Here is a 13,497-nt window from a genome sequence, read left to right as displayed (position 1 = left end):
GCATTCTTGACAACAACGTATAGATACTCGTCACCACACCTATATGTCGTACACTACACTAGTACATAACAAATAAGACACAACACCTATTCCCTCAAGCTAAGGTTAGACCAAACACTTACCTCGAACTTTCACGACCAACTCAAGCCTCAAACACCGCTTTTCCTTTAGAATTCGCCTCCAAATTACTCGTATTTAGTCTAAATTAAATTAATAACATCAATAAATGCTAAAGAATTCATACCCAATGCTAAAGAATAAAAACCCTAGATTTTTGGATGAAGATTGATGAAATGCAATGGGAAATCGAAAGAAAAAGGTTTATAGCCCGTTTGGCCAAGCTGCAAAAATCAGCTTATTTTGAGAAGTGCTTTTTTTTAAAAGTTCTTTTCTCAAAAGTACTTTTGGTGAGAAGCAGTTTGTGTTTGGCTAATTAGTTTGAAAAGCACTTTTGAGCAGCAATTAGTGTTTGGCCAAGCTTTAAAAAACTGCTTCTAAATGTATTTTTCTCAAAAGTGCTTCTCAAAAAAGTGCTTTTGGAGAGAAGCTACTTTTCTCTGCTTCTCCAAAACTGCTTCCGCTTCTCCTCAAAAGCACTTTTTTTCCTTCCAGAAGCTTGGCCAAACACCCAAATTGAGGCCAAAAGTGCTTTTGGCCAAAAAAAAGCACTTTTGGCCAAAAATAAGCTTGGCCAAATAGGCTATTAGAATCATATACCAATGCTTTAGGGAAGAACTAGTCTCTTGAAAATCGCCTCAATGCTCTCTAGTTTTGAAAATATGAAGTAAATGGATTATGCCCGTTTTTTGCTATTGTTTTAAAAATAACTGGGCAGGCCTTCATCGCGTTCGCGATGGGTCAGGTCCAGATGGCCATCGCGTTCACGTTCCAAGGCTCACATTCGCGGAGCTTCAGCTCCTCAAGCTTTCGCGTTCGCGGTCAGGTGGCCGCGTTCGCGTAGAACAATTTGAAATCCCTCCCCCAGGCCCACTAACCCTACGCGTTCGCGAGAGCCTGAACGCGTTTGCGAAGGTTAACTCCCCCCACAGCTTCGCGTTCGCGTCCTGAGCTCCGTGTTCGCGAAGAACAAACTGGCACCTGAGGAAACTTGCCTTATGTGTTCGCGAGTGAAGCCACGCGAACACGCAGAACAAAATCTCTGTGCACCTGAGACAGCAAAACCTGCAACTTTTCTAAGTGTAAAAACATCCCGAAACTCACCCGACCCCTCGGGGCTCCAAACCAAACATGCATACTAACCCAACAACATCATATGGACTTACTCGTGCGATCAAATCACCAAATTAACACCTTTAACAACGAATTTAGCATTAAAATCAAAGAAGAATCTCAAGAACTCTTAAGTTCAAATTTTAACAACTGAGGGTCCGATTCACATCATTTCAAGTCCGTTTCTCACCAAATTTTACAGGCTCAACCTAAATACCATATAAGACATGTACCGAGCTCTAGAACCAAAATGCGGGCCGATACCATCAATTTCAAATACATTTAAATTTTCAAAAACACTTAAAATTTCAGTTAAACAATTTTCTTCAAAAATTCGTTTCTCGGGCTTGGACCTCAGAATTCAATTCCGGGCGTACGCCCAAGTCCCATATTTTTCTATGGATCCTCCGGGAACGTCAAATCACGGGTCCGAGTCTGTTTACCCAAAATGTTGACTGAAGTTAACTTAAATTTAATTTTAATTCCAAATTAGCATTTTCATCAAATTTTCACATAAAAGTATTTTGGATATACACTCGGACTGCGCACACAAATCGAGGTGAGATAAAAGGAGGCTTTTAAGGCCTCAGAATACAGAATTTACTTTTAAATCAAGTGATGACCTTTTGGGTCATTACAAAGGGTTATTATGTTATTTCTTTTTTATGTAATTTTAATTTATCTTTTATTTTATTTAATGAAAAAATTTGTTTTTGTTTTAAGTTTTTGCGCATTTTTTTGTAAATATTAATTTTCTTTAAACTCGAAAAATAACAGAGGAAATGAACTTAATAACTTCAGTAGGAATTAACAAAAACTCATCCGAAAATTACATATTGCAGGACAAAATATTAAGCATGTGTTTAGCAAATGAACTAAAAAACTTCAGCATACTAAAAAATATATGAAAAATATTTTACATATTCCGGAAAACTTAAGCATTTTTTGGTATGAAGTTTTACCAAAAAATCATAATAAAATACATAGTGCAGGAGGAAAACATCAGCTCTTTTTGCTGAAGTTTTCAAGAATGAACTACACAACTTCAGCACTTTATGCTGAAGGTTTTGTGCAATATGTAATTTTAATTTATGTTTTATTTTTACCCAGTGGAAGAGGGAAACTTCAGCTCGTTTTCCTGAAATTTTTAAAGATGAACTAAACAACTTCAGCATATCATGCTGAAGTTTTTGTGCAATATGTAATTTTAATTTATGTTTTATTTTTACTCAGTGCAGGAGGAAAACTTCAGCTCGTTTTGCTGAAGTTTTTAAAAATGAACTAAATAACTTCAGCACTTTATGCTGAAGATTTTGTGCAATATGTAATTTAAATTTATGTTTTATTTTTTACCCAGTGGAGGAGGGAAACTTCAGCTCGTTTTCCTGAAGTTTTTAAAGATGAACTAAACAACTTCAGCATCTCATGCTGAAGTTTTTGTGCAATAAGTAATTTTAATTTATGTTTTATTTTTACCCAGGAAGAAAACTTCAGCTTGTTTTGCTGAAGTTTTTAAAGATGAACTAAACAACTTCATCACTTTATGCTGAAGTTTTTGTGCAATAGTAATTGTAATTTATGTTTCAGCTTGTTTTCCTGAAGTTTTTACATATGAACTAAATAACTTCAGCTTGATTACACTACAAAACAAATACTTCAGTATATGTAAAAACTCAGCTTGTTTAGCAAATAAACCAAAAACTTCAGCATATTATGCAGTGGAAAACTTCAGCATATTTGAATTTGTCGGATTAGAATGTTAGAATTCAACGTGAAACAGATTTAGAATGCAAATTCATTCATTAGTTTAATCTATCAGTGAAAAGTTCATGTTTCATCCGTCAAACAACTTCAATCAATCAATCAGAAACATATATTCAAGTGCGAATTACGAAAATAATTATAGAAACATCTATCATGAAATCAATCAGTTTCAAAAACTATTTTGAATTTTGAAGATGAATTGGAATACTTACAATGTATTTTGTAATTTTGAATTTGGAATTTGAATCTGGTTCAAATTTCTGGTTTGCGAGAGGCGATCTGAGGAGAGACGGGGTGATGAGGAGAACCATAAATTGATTTATGCGTGATGCATCTTCTATATGTTTTGTCAGGGGTATAATGGTCATATTATTACTAATTTTTTGTTAGTTGGCTACCAAATCAATAGTTTTTAAAAATAGGGTACATGTTAAAAGGTGGCATAAATATAGGCTATGGCTGCAAATCGCCCAACAATATGTAGCTAGTATTCTTTCTATTTTTTGTGTGTTTCGAGTTGATGTAGATTTTGAGTGATATTTTCTTTTTTTTTTTTTTTTTGGTTTCTCACTTAGTATTCGCATTGAAACCCGACTAAATTCATATTCACGCTAGGAAATCTCATACTAAATTTTCACTCACGCAATCTTGATATAAATTGGTAACGAAAGATAAACATATCCCTGTAATTTGAATGCAACAACTTATTTTCATACTAGTATTACAATTATTCAGGGTTTATATAAAACGATTGTCATATCTTAATTTTGCTCAAACTAATTAAAACCAGAACATAATTCACTTCCTGAGATGAAATTCTACTAATTTCCATGAGGCAGAAGGCGAACAGGAAGGCCATGCATTGGCACAGGAGAAGCATGGAACACAATCTTCTCATCTGGAATAACCTTTTCAAGTTTAAACCTTTTGACCACATTGTGCATCAACACTAGTACTTCCAGTCGAGCATACTCTTTTCCAGGGCACATCCGAGGTCCTCCCCCGAAGGGTATAAACGTGTAGGGTGCAGGTCCACTCCCCTCAAACCTCGTTGGATCAAACTTTTCAGGATTAGAGAAGTATTTCGGATTCTTATGTGTTGAGTGCACTGACCAAAATGTCTGTAAAAAACATGTCATTTTCACAAACCCCGTATATATTATAGATATAGATAGGAATGAAGATAGCTAGTAACAAAATGAAAGTATTTAATTTTGTACCTTCCACCCTTTTGGAATGGTAAAACCTGCATATGTAGAATCAGTGATTGTTTCTCTAAAAGCTCCTTGAGCTGGTGGAGTTAGCCTTAGTGATTCACGTGCTACATTCCAAGAATACTTCATCTTCTCAATGTCTTCCCAACTTAGCAACTCATCTTCTCCTTTTGACTTTGCTATTGCCATTTGTTCTGTCATCAAACAATATTTTTTGTCATGTGAATATATTCGACATATAGTCTGTTTGGCCAAGCTTTTAACATCAGCCTATTTTGAGAAGTGTTTTTTCTGAAAAACAGTTCTGAAAAATAATTAGTGTTTGGCCAACCTTTTAAAAATTGCTTCTAAGTGTATTTTTCTCAAAACAGCTTTTCAAAAGTATGTTTTTTGGGGAGAAGCTAATTTTTTCTACTTCTCTAAAACTACTTTTGCTTCTACTCAAAAATAAATTTTTTTTCATCTAAAAGCTTGGCCAAACACTTCAATTTTGGAAAAAAATACTTTAGACCACGGAGAAGCTTGGCCAATCAGGCTAGTAGATTTGTCCACCAATTTAAGTACTTTACCTATTTATGAATTAAGTATAGTAACATTTAGATTTTCATTTTCCAAAGACATGTTTAATTTACCCTTGTAAACTTGATCGTAGACGTGGGGAAGTTCAGCCAGATACTTCAAAACACTAGTGGCTGCACTACTAGTAGTCTCAAAGCTCGCCACTAGCATTCCTATTAGATTGTTGGAGATCTCCATTTCACTCATAAACCTTCCATTTTCATCAGTAACAAGCAACATTTTCGACAACAAGTCTCTGCCTCCTGCTATTGTCTCCTTATTCTCCATTTGTAATTCCTTTCTCCTCTGTGTAATGATCCTCATAAGTTCAACCCTCACCATTTTCCCGCCTTTGATAGCGCGATTATAAGCTGTTCCGGGCAAATCAATAGGCATAGAAAATATTCCATTTGTAACAAGAGTGAAAGGATCAGCTAACCTTTTTATTTCCTCAGGATTTACCAAACTCATGAACAATCGACACGCCAAATCAAATGTGTACTTCTTTGACAATGGGAAAACCTTGACTACTCCATTATTAGGAATCCAATTTTCATCTAGATGATCTCGGGCCATTGAATCCATAACTGGAATGTATTGTTTTAGAGCCTCAGGCTTGAGAATATCGTGGAGAAAACCGCGTTGTAAAGCGGATACTTCTTTCAATGAACTCTCAGCAAATTCAGGGAAAAGCAATGCCTTTTTCATGGATTTTGGCCACCAGGATGTGAGAAGTTTGTTCTCATTTGAGAATAAGAACTTATTCCCTTGTGCACCACAAAACACAGCCATTTTCTCTCCCATGATTGATGTTTGGAACACTTGAGGTGAGTACTTTTCCATTCTTTTTTTGATGAATTTCTCAGGACCTAATAAGGCAAACTCCATATTTTCTCCTAACAATGGCCATCCAGATGTTCCTGGTGGAAGTTTTTTGCTATTCGAATGGCGTTTACGAAGGAAGAAGATGAAAGTGAGAGATAGAGGAAGAAATAGCAGAGCTAATAGGTAAGAAATCATGGCTTCCATTTCTTTTTCTCTTCTTTTTTTGCTATATATTGGAGAAGTGAGTGTACAAGTGCAGATATATATAGGATGTGAAGGGCTTAAGCTAATTGGACAACACCGAAGATAAATAAGACAATTTGAAGGATATAGGATTACTTGAATATGAGAATTGAAGAAAATTTGGAAATACAACAACAACTATTTTTTGGAAATAGTTTAATGGAATTTTTAACATTTTTTGGGCTTTAAATAAACAAGACAAGATTTGCAGAATTAGGAGGTGATTTATACGATTCTCTACTTTGTCTTCTTCTGCCTTAGGATTATATGATATCAATTTTTATTTTTAAAATCATAGCTGTCCACTTTAACCATTTAATGGATCAATTTTTTAAATTTTTTTCTTCATCTATTCTCGATTTTTTTGGATCAGCAAAATATTGGTGATGTGTGTTCTAGCTCTAGGAATGCCAATACAACAATTTTACATCTTGGTTGATTCTTTTTGGGTTAAGATTTTCATACGTTTTTTAAATTATGATTAATTTTTCTATTTTTACTTAACTAACTACTGTAACTTATTTTAGAACTTTTTCTAGTATTCAGAAATTCACTTGCCTGATTAATTCTAAATCACGCTGCATAAGGCTCATTAAAAAAGAAAATACTTCCTCCCGAGAATTTTTCATGTGTAGGGCTCGATCCTAAACCTCTGGCTAAGGATAGAGGTATCTTATCAAGGAGATGTAGATAGGCTAAATACAAAAAATTTAGGATTTTGCATTTTGAGCATCGGTTTATTAAGGACAGTAAAAAATAAGTATGTGTCCAAAATATAGTTTCAACAAGTGACAAACAAGAGTTGTTGCTGGTCGGCATCTTTTCTCCGGTCGACCATACAAATTTTGCCTCTACAGAATTAAATTCCTGTTCTTGATTGCAAAGTTAAAGGTGGAAAATGATTTTCATTCATATATTTGTCTATTATTCCTCTGCTAGAGCTAAGAAATTTCTTTGTTCATCGTTTTGCTACTGCATTGATAGTCCACAATCCACATCTTTCTCTTGCTTTCTAATGTTGGGCTAGCCTTAGTTCCAGGCCTATACCCAAATTTGGGAGACTATCGTCTTGGGCTCGAACAGGTTTATATTTTGAAAAGCCCACCTTTCACTTACAAATTAGGGAGAAATTCAAAAATAGTCAGATTTACAAGTGATCATTAAAAAATAGCCACAGTCTCAAAAGAAATCGAAATTTAGCCACTTTTTATATAAAGATAAATCTGAACGAAAATACTATTTAAAATCTGTAAAATATTCTAGCATAATATACTGGAGTTCCAGTATAATATATTGTTCCAGCATAATAGCTAGAAGTTCATGCACATGTGCTCCAATCTCCAGCATATTATGCTGGAACTTTCCGTGTTGTAGCAAAATAGTGGCTATCTTTCAATGACTTTGCAAGTGCTGGTTATTTTCAATAACTAGTCCGAAAACTGGCTATCACATTCTATTTTTACTATAAATTACGTACAAACACTTTCTTTTTCTTTTGTTTCGTCTTTTTTTGCTATTTATAATAACTACAAGCAAACATACCACTAAGGAGTACGGTGAATGATTGGAGTTCCTCTATCTTTAATTAGAGGTCTCTTGTTCGAGCCTTGCAGATGAAGAATTTCTTCGTAGGAGCACTTTACACCATTAGCGGCTCTACCTGATGCAAATTGAGAAAAATTCAAAAATAGAAGTTGAAAATCCAGAATTAATCGAGCCAGTGGGCTTCGCATACAGGACTGCAATAAGAGTTCAATAGATCTAAAATAAGAGTTCAAGTGGTGAAAGTATTATACTGTATAAGTTCTTTAGTATTATTTTTTCCAGCTCTGAGGGACGTGTCACCACCCTCTCTTCAGTTCTTGTCAACAAATCTAGCACTCTAGGGTTTTTATGCAAACAGTAATCATTTAATGGTTTGTAAATTAATAAATGTTAGTCAAACTAGCCTATTAGTTCAAAACTCTTATCTTCTCCAAATGCAAAATTAGTCATTGGGCCACCTCATTTCTTCATTACCCTACTCTTTGAATTTGTAGCCTATCCATATATGCAAAATTAGTCTTGTAAGCAATACTAACTACTTAGAGTAACTGATGAACAACTAATTATGTAGCATGTTATTTTTGACTTACTTAGCAGAGCAATTTGTGAAAATAAGTTAAAGCTAGTGATTAATTCTTGTTCTTAGGGAAAAAACAAGAATAAAACAAAAACAAAATTATCATTTAATTACTTAATCGTCTTTGCTCTAAGTTTATCTCGCTCTTAAATAGGTCATTGGCACTTCGGGTGTGCATAGTATAAAAAGTCAAAGTTGTGCTGACCCAAATTTCCTAATCGATATGTTAAATTTAGCTTACATAGAGCTCTCTCTTGTGAGTAGCTATTCCTCAAGGGGTATAAAAACTTCAAAGACAATTATTAAAGAGAAAACCGATTATATAGGGTAATAAAGTCTTAATTACATCTAGCTTACCTAAAACTTTTTTGACTTGAAAAAGTAGAATACCTCAACTTGTTCTTGATTTAGACACCCACTCGTGGGGTTGAAAGTTAAAGGCAGAAATAAACAAAACCAATCAATCAATTAAACTTTAGGCGTCTATTCGCCGAGTCTTAAAAGCTTTGACAAATGGACACAAAAAAGCGGAGTAATAATCAAGTCCTCATAAGATGAGCTCGAAGTCATTATCGTAGAGTGAATACTACTCCCTCTGTACTGTTTATTTGTCGTTTAACTTTTTGACATACTTCTCCCACTCTAGAGGATCAAACTAATTAATTTTTGGTGTAAATTCGGGTATAAAATTTTCAAATTTTTTGAAATAAAATTAATATATTTAAAAACTATAGTAGTATAAGTCACAATAGTTCACAATTTAAAATATCTAAAAAGTATTTATAAAAAATTATAATCAAAGAAAGCCTTGTTTGACTCTTCAAATTAATAATAGAGACACAAAAAGTGCAATAGATGGAATATCTATTTTTAAAAAATTATCTAATAATATTAATCATAAGGAACATTTGATTAGAATTCCTTTATTTACCTATTCTCTAAATGAGTAAGTAATAATTGTATGTCGTCTTTAAATAGTATTGCTGAGATCAAACAATTACAAATACCTTTGTAATTTTCTAAAATGAGTATAAGAAATTTTTGGCTAGAGGTACAGATAAGAAAGACAGAAGCATGCAGTACAATGCAAATACATGAACCACTACACATCTTCTAAGTCTCGTACCTCAGGTCGTTTTCTTTTATATATGTACGTTAAGTACCTATTTTAATTAGCTTCGTGTGTGTGTGCGCGTTTGTTTCATTTTTCTTTTCTTTTGGGCATGAGGAATAATGGTGTGGGCACAGCTCGTAGCCTAGTAGATACTTGGTGGCAAATATTATCCGAAATACACACTGATGAGGCAAGTAATTTACACACGAAAGCAACCAAAGTGGCAAGTAACAACGTGGCAGAATAAGTCGGGAGATTCCTTTGTGCCTGTTACGTGCAAATGCACAGTCTAACACCTGTCCTCATATTATATTGGCTTGTCGTGTTTGGGTGATTTTCACTCTGTGGCCATAAATTTATTTCTTTTGAATATCAAATATTATCTTAATATTCCAAATACTGAACTCTAATATTTCAAATAATCATGAACAAAAAACGTGCTAAGACGAAATGGAGAATAGATTTGTCCCTGAATCGAATAATTCAGGGACAGAACTTACTTTCTTGTTTTGTTTTAATTGAATATATTCCCGAACGGGGGCAACCGTTAATTCGGAATGCATTTTGAACAATTCGACTAAGGCAGGGACACTTTTGAACTAAAAAGAAAAGAAAACGAACGATAAAATCGTCACATTTCGTTAAATCTAATAAGGGGAAAATGAGCGGTTTTCCCAACTTTAAATACTTTTCTTTGGACGTCAAGCAAATTAAGTTTGTCCAAATGCCTACTTAACGACTTGTTTGAATGGTTATTACATATTATTTCATTTCATAATATATTGTATTGTATTGTTTTGATGAATATAATATTTAGATAGATTGTATCGTTTACCGTTATTTCATGACGTCATACACCAACAATATGAAAAATAAACTTATAATACTATTAAAAAAAATAGGATACAAGGCAGCATTATTATATAAAAAGTAGGATAAATGATAAAATATGAATATTTAATAATTAGGAAGGGCAAGACTGAGAGAAAAAAATAAGGCGACCACACCAAATTAATTGTTACATAAAATGATACTTTTTATTATTATATAACAATGCATTTAACGTTACGATATTATAAAATTAAATAATAATTAAAATAATATTGTATTTGAAAGTAACGGTAAAGTGCCCATTCGATAACACAGTCGGTAACATTTGTCCAAACAATAAAGTGGGCCTTCGATAAGTCGACCTCTTCCAGGCGTAGCCTGAGCCGTTGGATGCGGCGAGCTTCTTGGTAGCCTCAAATCGACGGATCACATCTATTGATTTGCACACCTTTTTTCTATTTTAAATTTTAGATTCCGCTCTTCTTCAAGTGTTTAATAAAGTTGTGTCTTTTTTTTTTAACGGACATTTCCAAAGGGACACAACTTTTGTCTGTGGTATCAATCTCTTACTTTCACACGGCTTCTTTTGGGATTATTTTCAACGTATAAGCTTTTTTTCTTTTTTTCTTTTTCCCTGAAATGCAGTATGAGTGAGGAGAGTGTGAAATACCTCACAATCCAAATTGATACTTTGAACATATATTTACATTTTAAAAGAGTTAAGATAAGTAATGTACATTACCAGTACAATTAGACGCTTCTAAACTCTCCATAACTTTGCCATATCAAAAGCGATTAGCACTACTTAGTGGAAATATATAAAAGTTAATTCGTGGACGAAATAATATGGGAAGGGGGCTGAGAAACTAATAGTTGTGGAGCTAAACTTTTATCTAAAGTAGAATTAAATGTAATATTTAGAGCGTTGGATAAAACTTTGAAAAATCAAAATCACGACTTGGATAAAGATTCTTAGAACCTAGCTACCATATGGGATTTCACTTTGCCCAACACGTAATCCGAAGTTGAATTATCAGAAGATTATGATGCCTGTGACTTTGTGTTTATGTGTAGGAAAAAATATGCTTGTTTTCGTACGGAATTACACAAGAAATGTAAGAAACGTAACGAGTTATTGTTGTAACAGTTTTATTCACACATTCATAATATTATACTGCTTTGGTCCACCGAATCTCAAAAATTTAGTTCTTGAATTCATTTTTTGAATCCAAAAGTGCCCTATATACATGTTAGTTCCAAGGCTTACATTAATTAAGTAGTATTAATATTTCTTCAACAATTTGCTGGCGGTTCTCGTCAGGGTGTGCATTCGAATCGGTTTATCGATAAATCGAATCGATTATTTGTTATCGATTTATCGTGATTTTTCGATTTCGATTTCGAAATTTTCCTTATCGAGTTATTGATTTCGATTTTGTCCTCTTCGGTTATCGGTTTATCGATAAACCGATAAGATATACTAAAAAAAATTACACTTATTCTATAATACCCTTTCCTTTACCCTAAGTCTCTAACCCTATTATTTCATCTACCACATTTAAGAAATGATCATATTTAAAGCTCAAGGGAATGAAGTTCAAATTAATGGAAAATATAATTAGCCGTGATGATGTATTTTTATTTTTTTTATACCGTTGGAGTGTTGGTGACATACATTTGATCCCTTACTTTAGTTTAATTGCATGTGCTTGTTGACACATTTTTTATGTTATAAATAGTGTTCGCCTTATTTTAGCTTATTTTGTCTATATTAATTAGGTGTGTTTATAGCAATATACTTTTCGTGAAATTCCGCAAATTTTCTTATTGGTGTAATCAATAAGCCCCAAAAATCGATAAATCGAAATCGAAAAAATCGAAACCTTATTGAAACGATAACGATAAGTATATGTACAAATCGATAATCGATAAGTAATTATCGATAAGGGTTAAAATCGAATCGATAAATCGAATGCACACCCCTAGCTTTATCTTATTTGTCCAACAGCTGCGCCAAAAGTCTCACCTGCAGGCTACTAATTTAAAATATTCACCGTGCATTTTAATTACATGGCGTTTCATTGGCCACTGGCTTTTCTCTGCGGATGTACACAAGAAGGTCAACTGCATATATCTTGTCCCGTTTGTTTAAATTAAAGTCAGTGTCAATTTTTCAAGAGCCGAATTCAAAATTTACCTAAAGCAAAATTTTATAAATTATAAACCTGCATTTTATTGTAGTAATAATCTAAAAGTTCCATTTTCAGGAAACCTAAATTAGTCTTTCAAATCAGTAGATTAATTTAATGAGGATATTCAAAAGTCTATTTTTTTGCTAGTGGACTGTATAAGGGTGTCCAAAATCTATTTCTTTTTATCAATAACAAATAATATCTTATCCTATACATATTGATCACCCTTGACGACACATAGCTTCACCCCTGTTTCAAACCGGTTAACATAGGAAAGGAAGGGATTCAATTTGAATACAAATATTAAAACCTCTAATCAAAGTACGATTATCACATTAATAAAATATAATAATAAAATGAAATATAAAAAAGGAAAAGTACCATATACACGTGCATGAGCTAAGCTCCTACCAAAAAATTTCAAGTCGTGGATTTTCATCTAACCTCTACCTAATAAATTCTCTAACCCTTTATTTATAAATATTTCCCAAACTTATCCTCTTACCTATATTCACAGCTTAGCCGTGAGAGAGGAGGTCCTACCAATTTATCCATGTCATACTGGTAATTGACATGTACATGTATGATATATCCCAAAGGATTTTTGCATTAACGTTAGACCTTATTATTTATACATGTTGATTTATTACTAGCCAAAAGTCATCTGGTGCTAAATAATTTTTTGAGAGAATAAAATATTCTTTTTTTTCCAAGTATAAAATGTTACTTCCATTATATCCTTGAAATTTCACTGTTGAATTTTCGAATATTACATAAACTTCCGTTAATTCGTCGAAACGACAAAACCTTTTAAATCAATTTAAACATTATTTAGAAACATAAATAACGTTTATTTGAGAAATTGAATCCATAATTATTTCCTTATGAATAAAAATTTACCTCACCTTGTTTCTTTAGTTTTCTTTTCATTTTTGTTATAAAATGCCCCCACTTAACCAATATCGATTTAATGAGAATTTTGGAAATAATGAAAGTGGATTTACATCAATGACCATATCAATTACTCGAACCTGCACTCCATATCAAACAATAGCAAAAAGAAGGCACCATTGTACACAACTGAATTTTTTTTCTTAATGAGTGTGTTAAAGTCTTAAATGACAAATAAAACGACATGAGAGAACAACTCTTCAAAGCTTTACACACTCTTTAAAAAAGACATTTAATAACTTGATCAAAATAATATTCTAAACCATCATTTATCCTTTTCTTAAAAGTTCAAGTTTATTTAACACTAGGGTGTTCATGGTTCGGTTTGGCTCGATTTTTGCTTAAAACTAAACCAAATCAATTAAAGCGATTTTTTTAATATTCAAACCAAACCAATCCAATATAGTATAAACATTATCGGTTTCAATTTTATCGGTTTTATCGGTTTGGTTC

General features: G+C 33.0%; 1 protein-coding gene across 1 annotated transcript; it reads right to left on the bottom strand.

Annotated features, from left to right (window-relative positions):
- Positions 1-3,615: 3,615 nt before the first annotated feature.
- Positions 3,616-5,889, bottom strand: LOC107785337 (beta-amyrin 6-beta-monooxygenase-like). The gene is made up of 3 exons (XM_016606615.2): positions 4,841-5,889; positions 4,215-4,402; positions 3,616-4,115 (listed from the first exon to the last, which is right to left on the bottom strand). Exons 1-3 carry the CDS (start codon positions 5,793-5,795, stop codon positions 3,816-3,818), a joined length of 1,443 nt encoding a protein of 480 aa, XP_016462101.1. The 5' UTR covers positions 5,796-5,889; the 3' UTR covers positions 3,616-3,815.
- Positions 5,890-13,497: the final 7,608 nt, after the last annotated feature.

This window comes from Nicotiana tabacum, chromosome 3, assembly GCF_000715075.1.
Source record: "Nicotiana tabacum cultivar K326 chromosome 3, ASM71507v2, whole genome shotgun sequence".
In the NCBI taxonomy this organism is placed as follows: Eukaryota; Viridiplantae; Streptophyta; class Magnoliopsida; order Solanales; family Solanaceae; genus Nicotiana; species Nicotiana tabacum.
This window is presented reverse-complemented; position numbering and strand designations above follow the sequence as displayed.

Excerpts from the sequence above, each read along its gene's own strand:
- LOC107785337 (XM_016606615.2), bottom strand. The coding sequence starts at position 5,795 with ATGGAAGCCATGATTTCTTACCTATTAGCTCTGCTATTTCTTCCTCTA. Across the intron at positions 4,403-4,840 it reads CTACGATCAAGTTTACAAGG|AACAAATGGCAATAGCAAAG; the intron begins GTAAATTAAACA and ends GTTTGATGACAG. Across the intron at positions 4,116-4,214 it reads CCATTCCAAAAGGGTGGAAG|ACATTTTGGTCAGTGCACTC; the intron begins GTACAAAATTAA and ends TGTTTTTTACAG.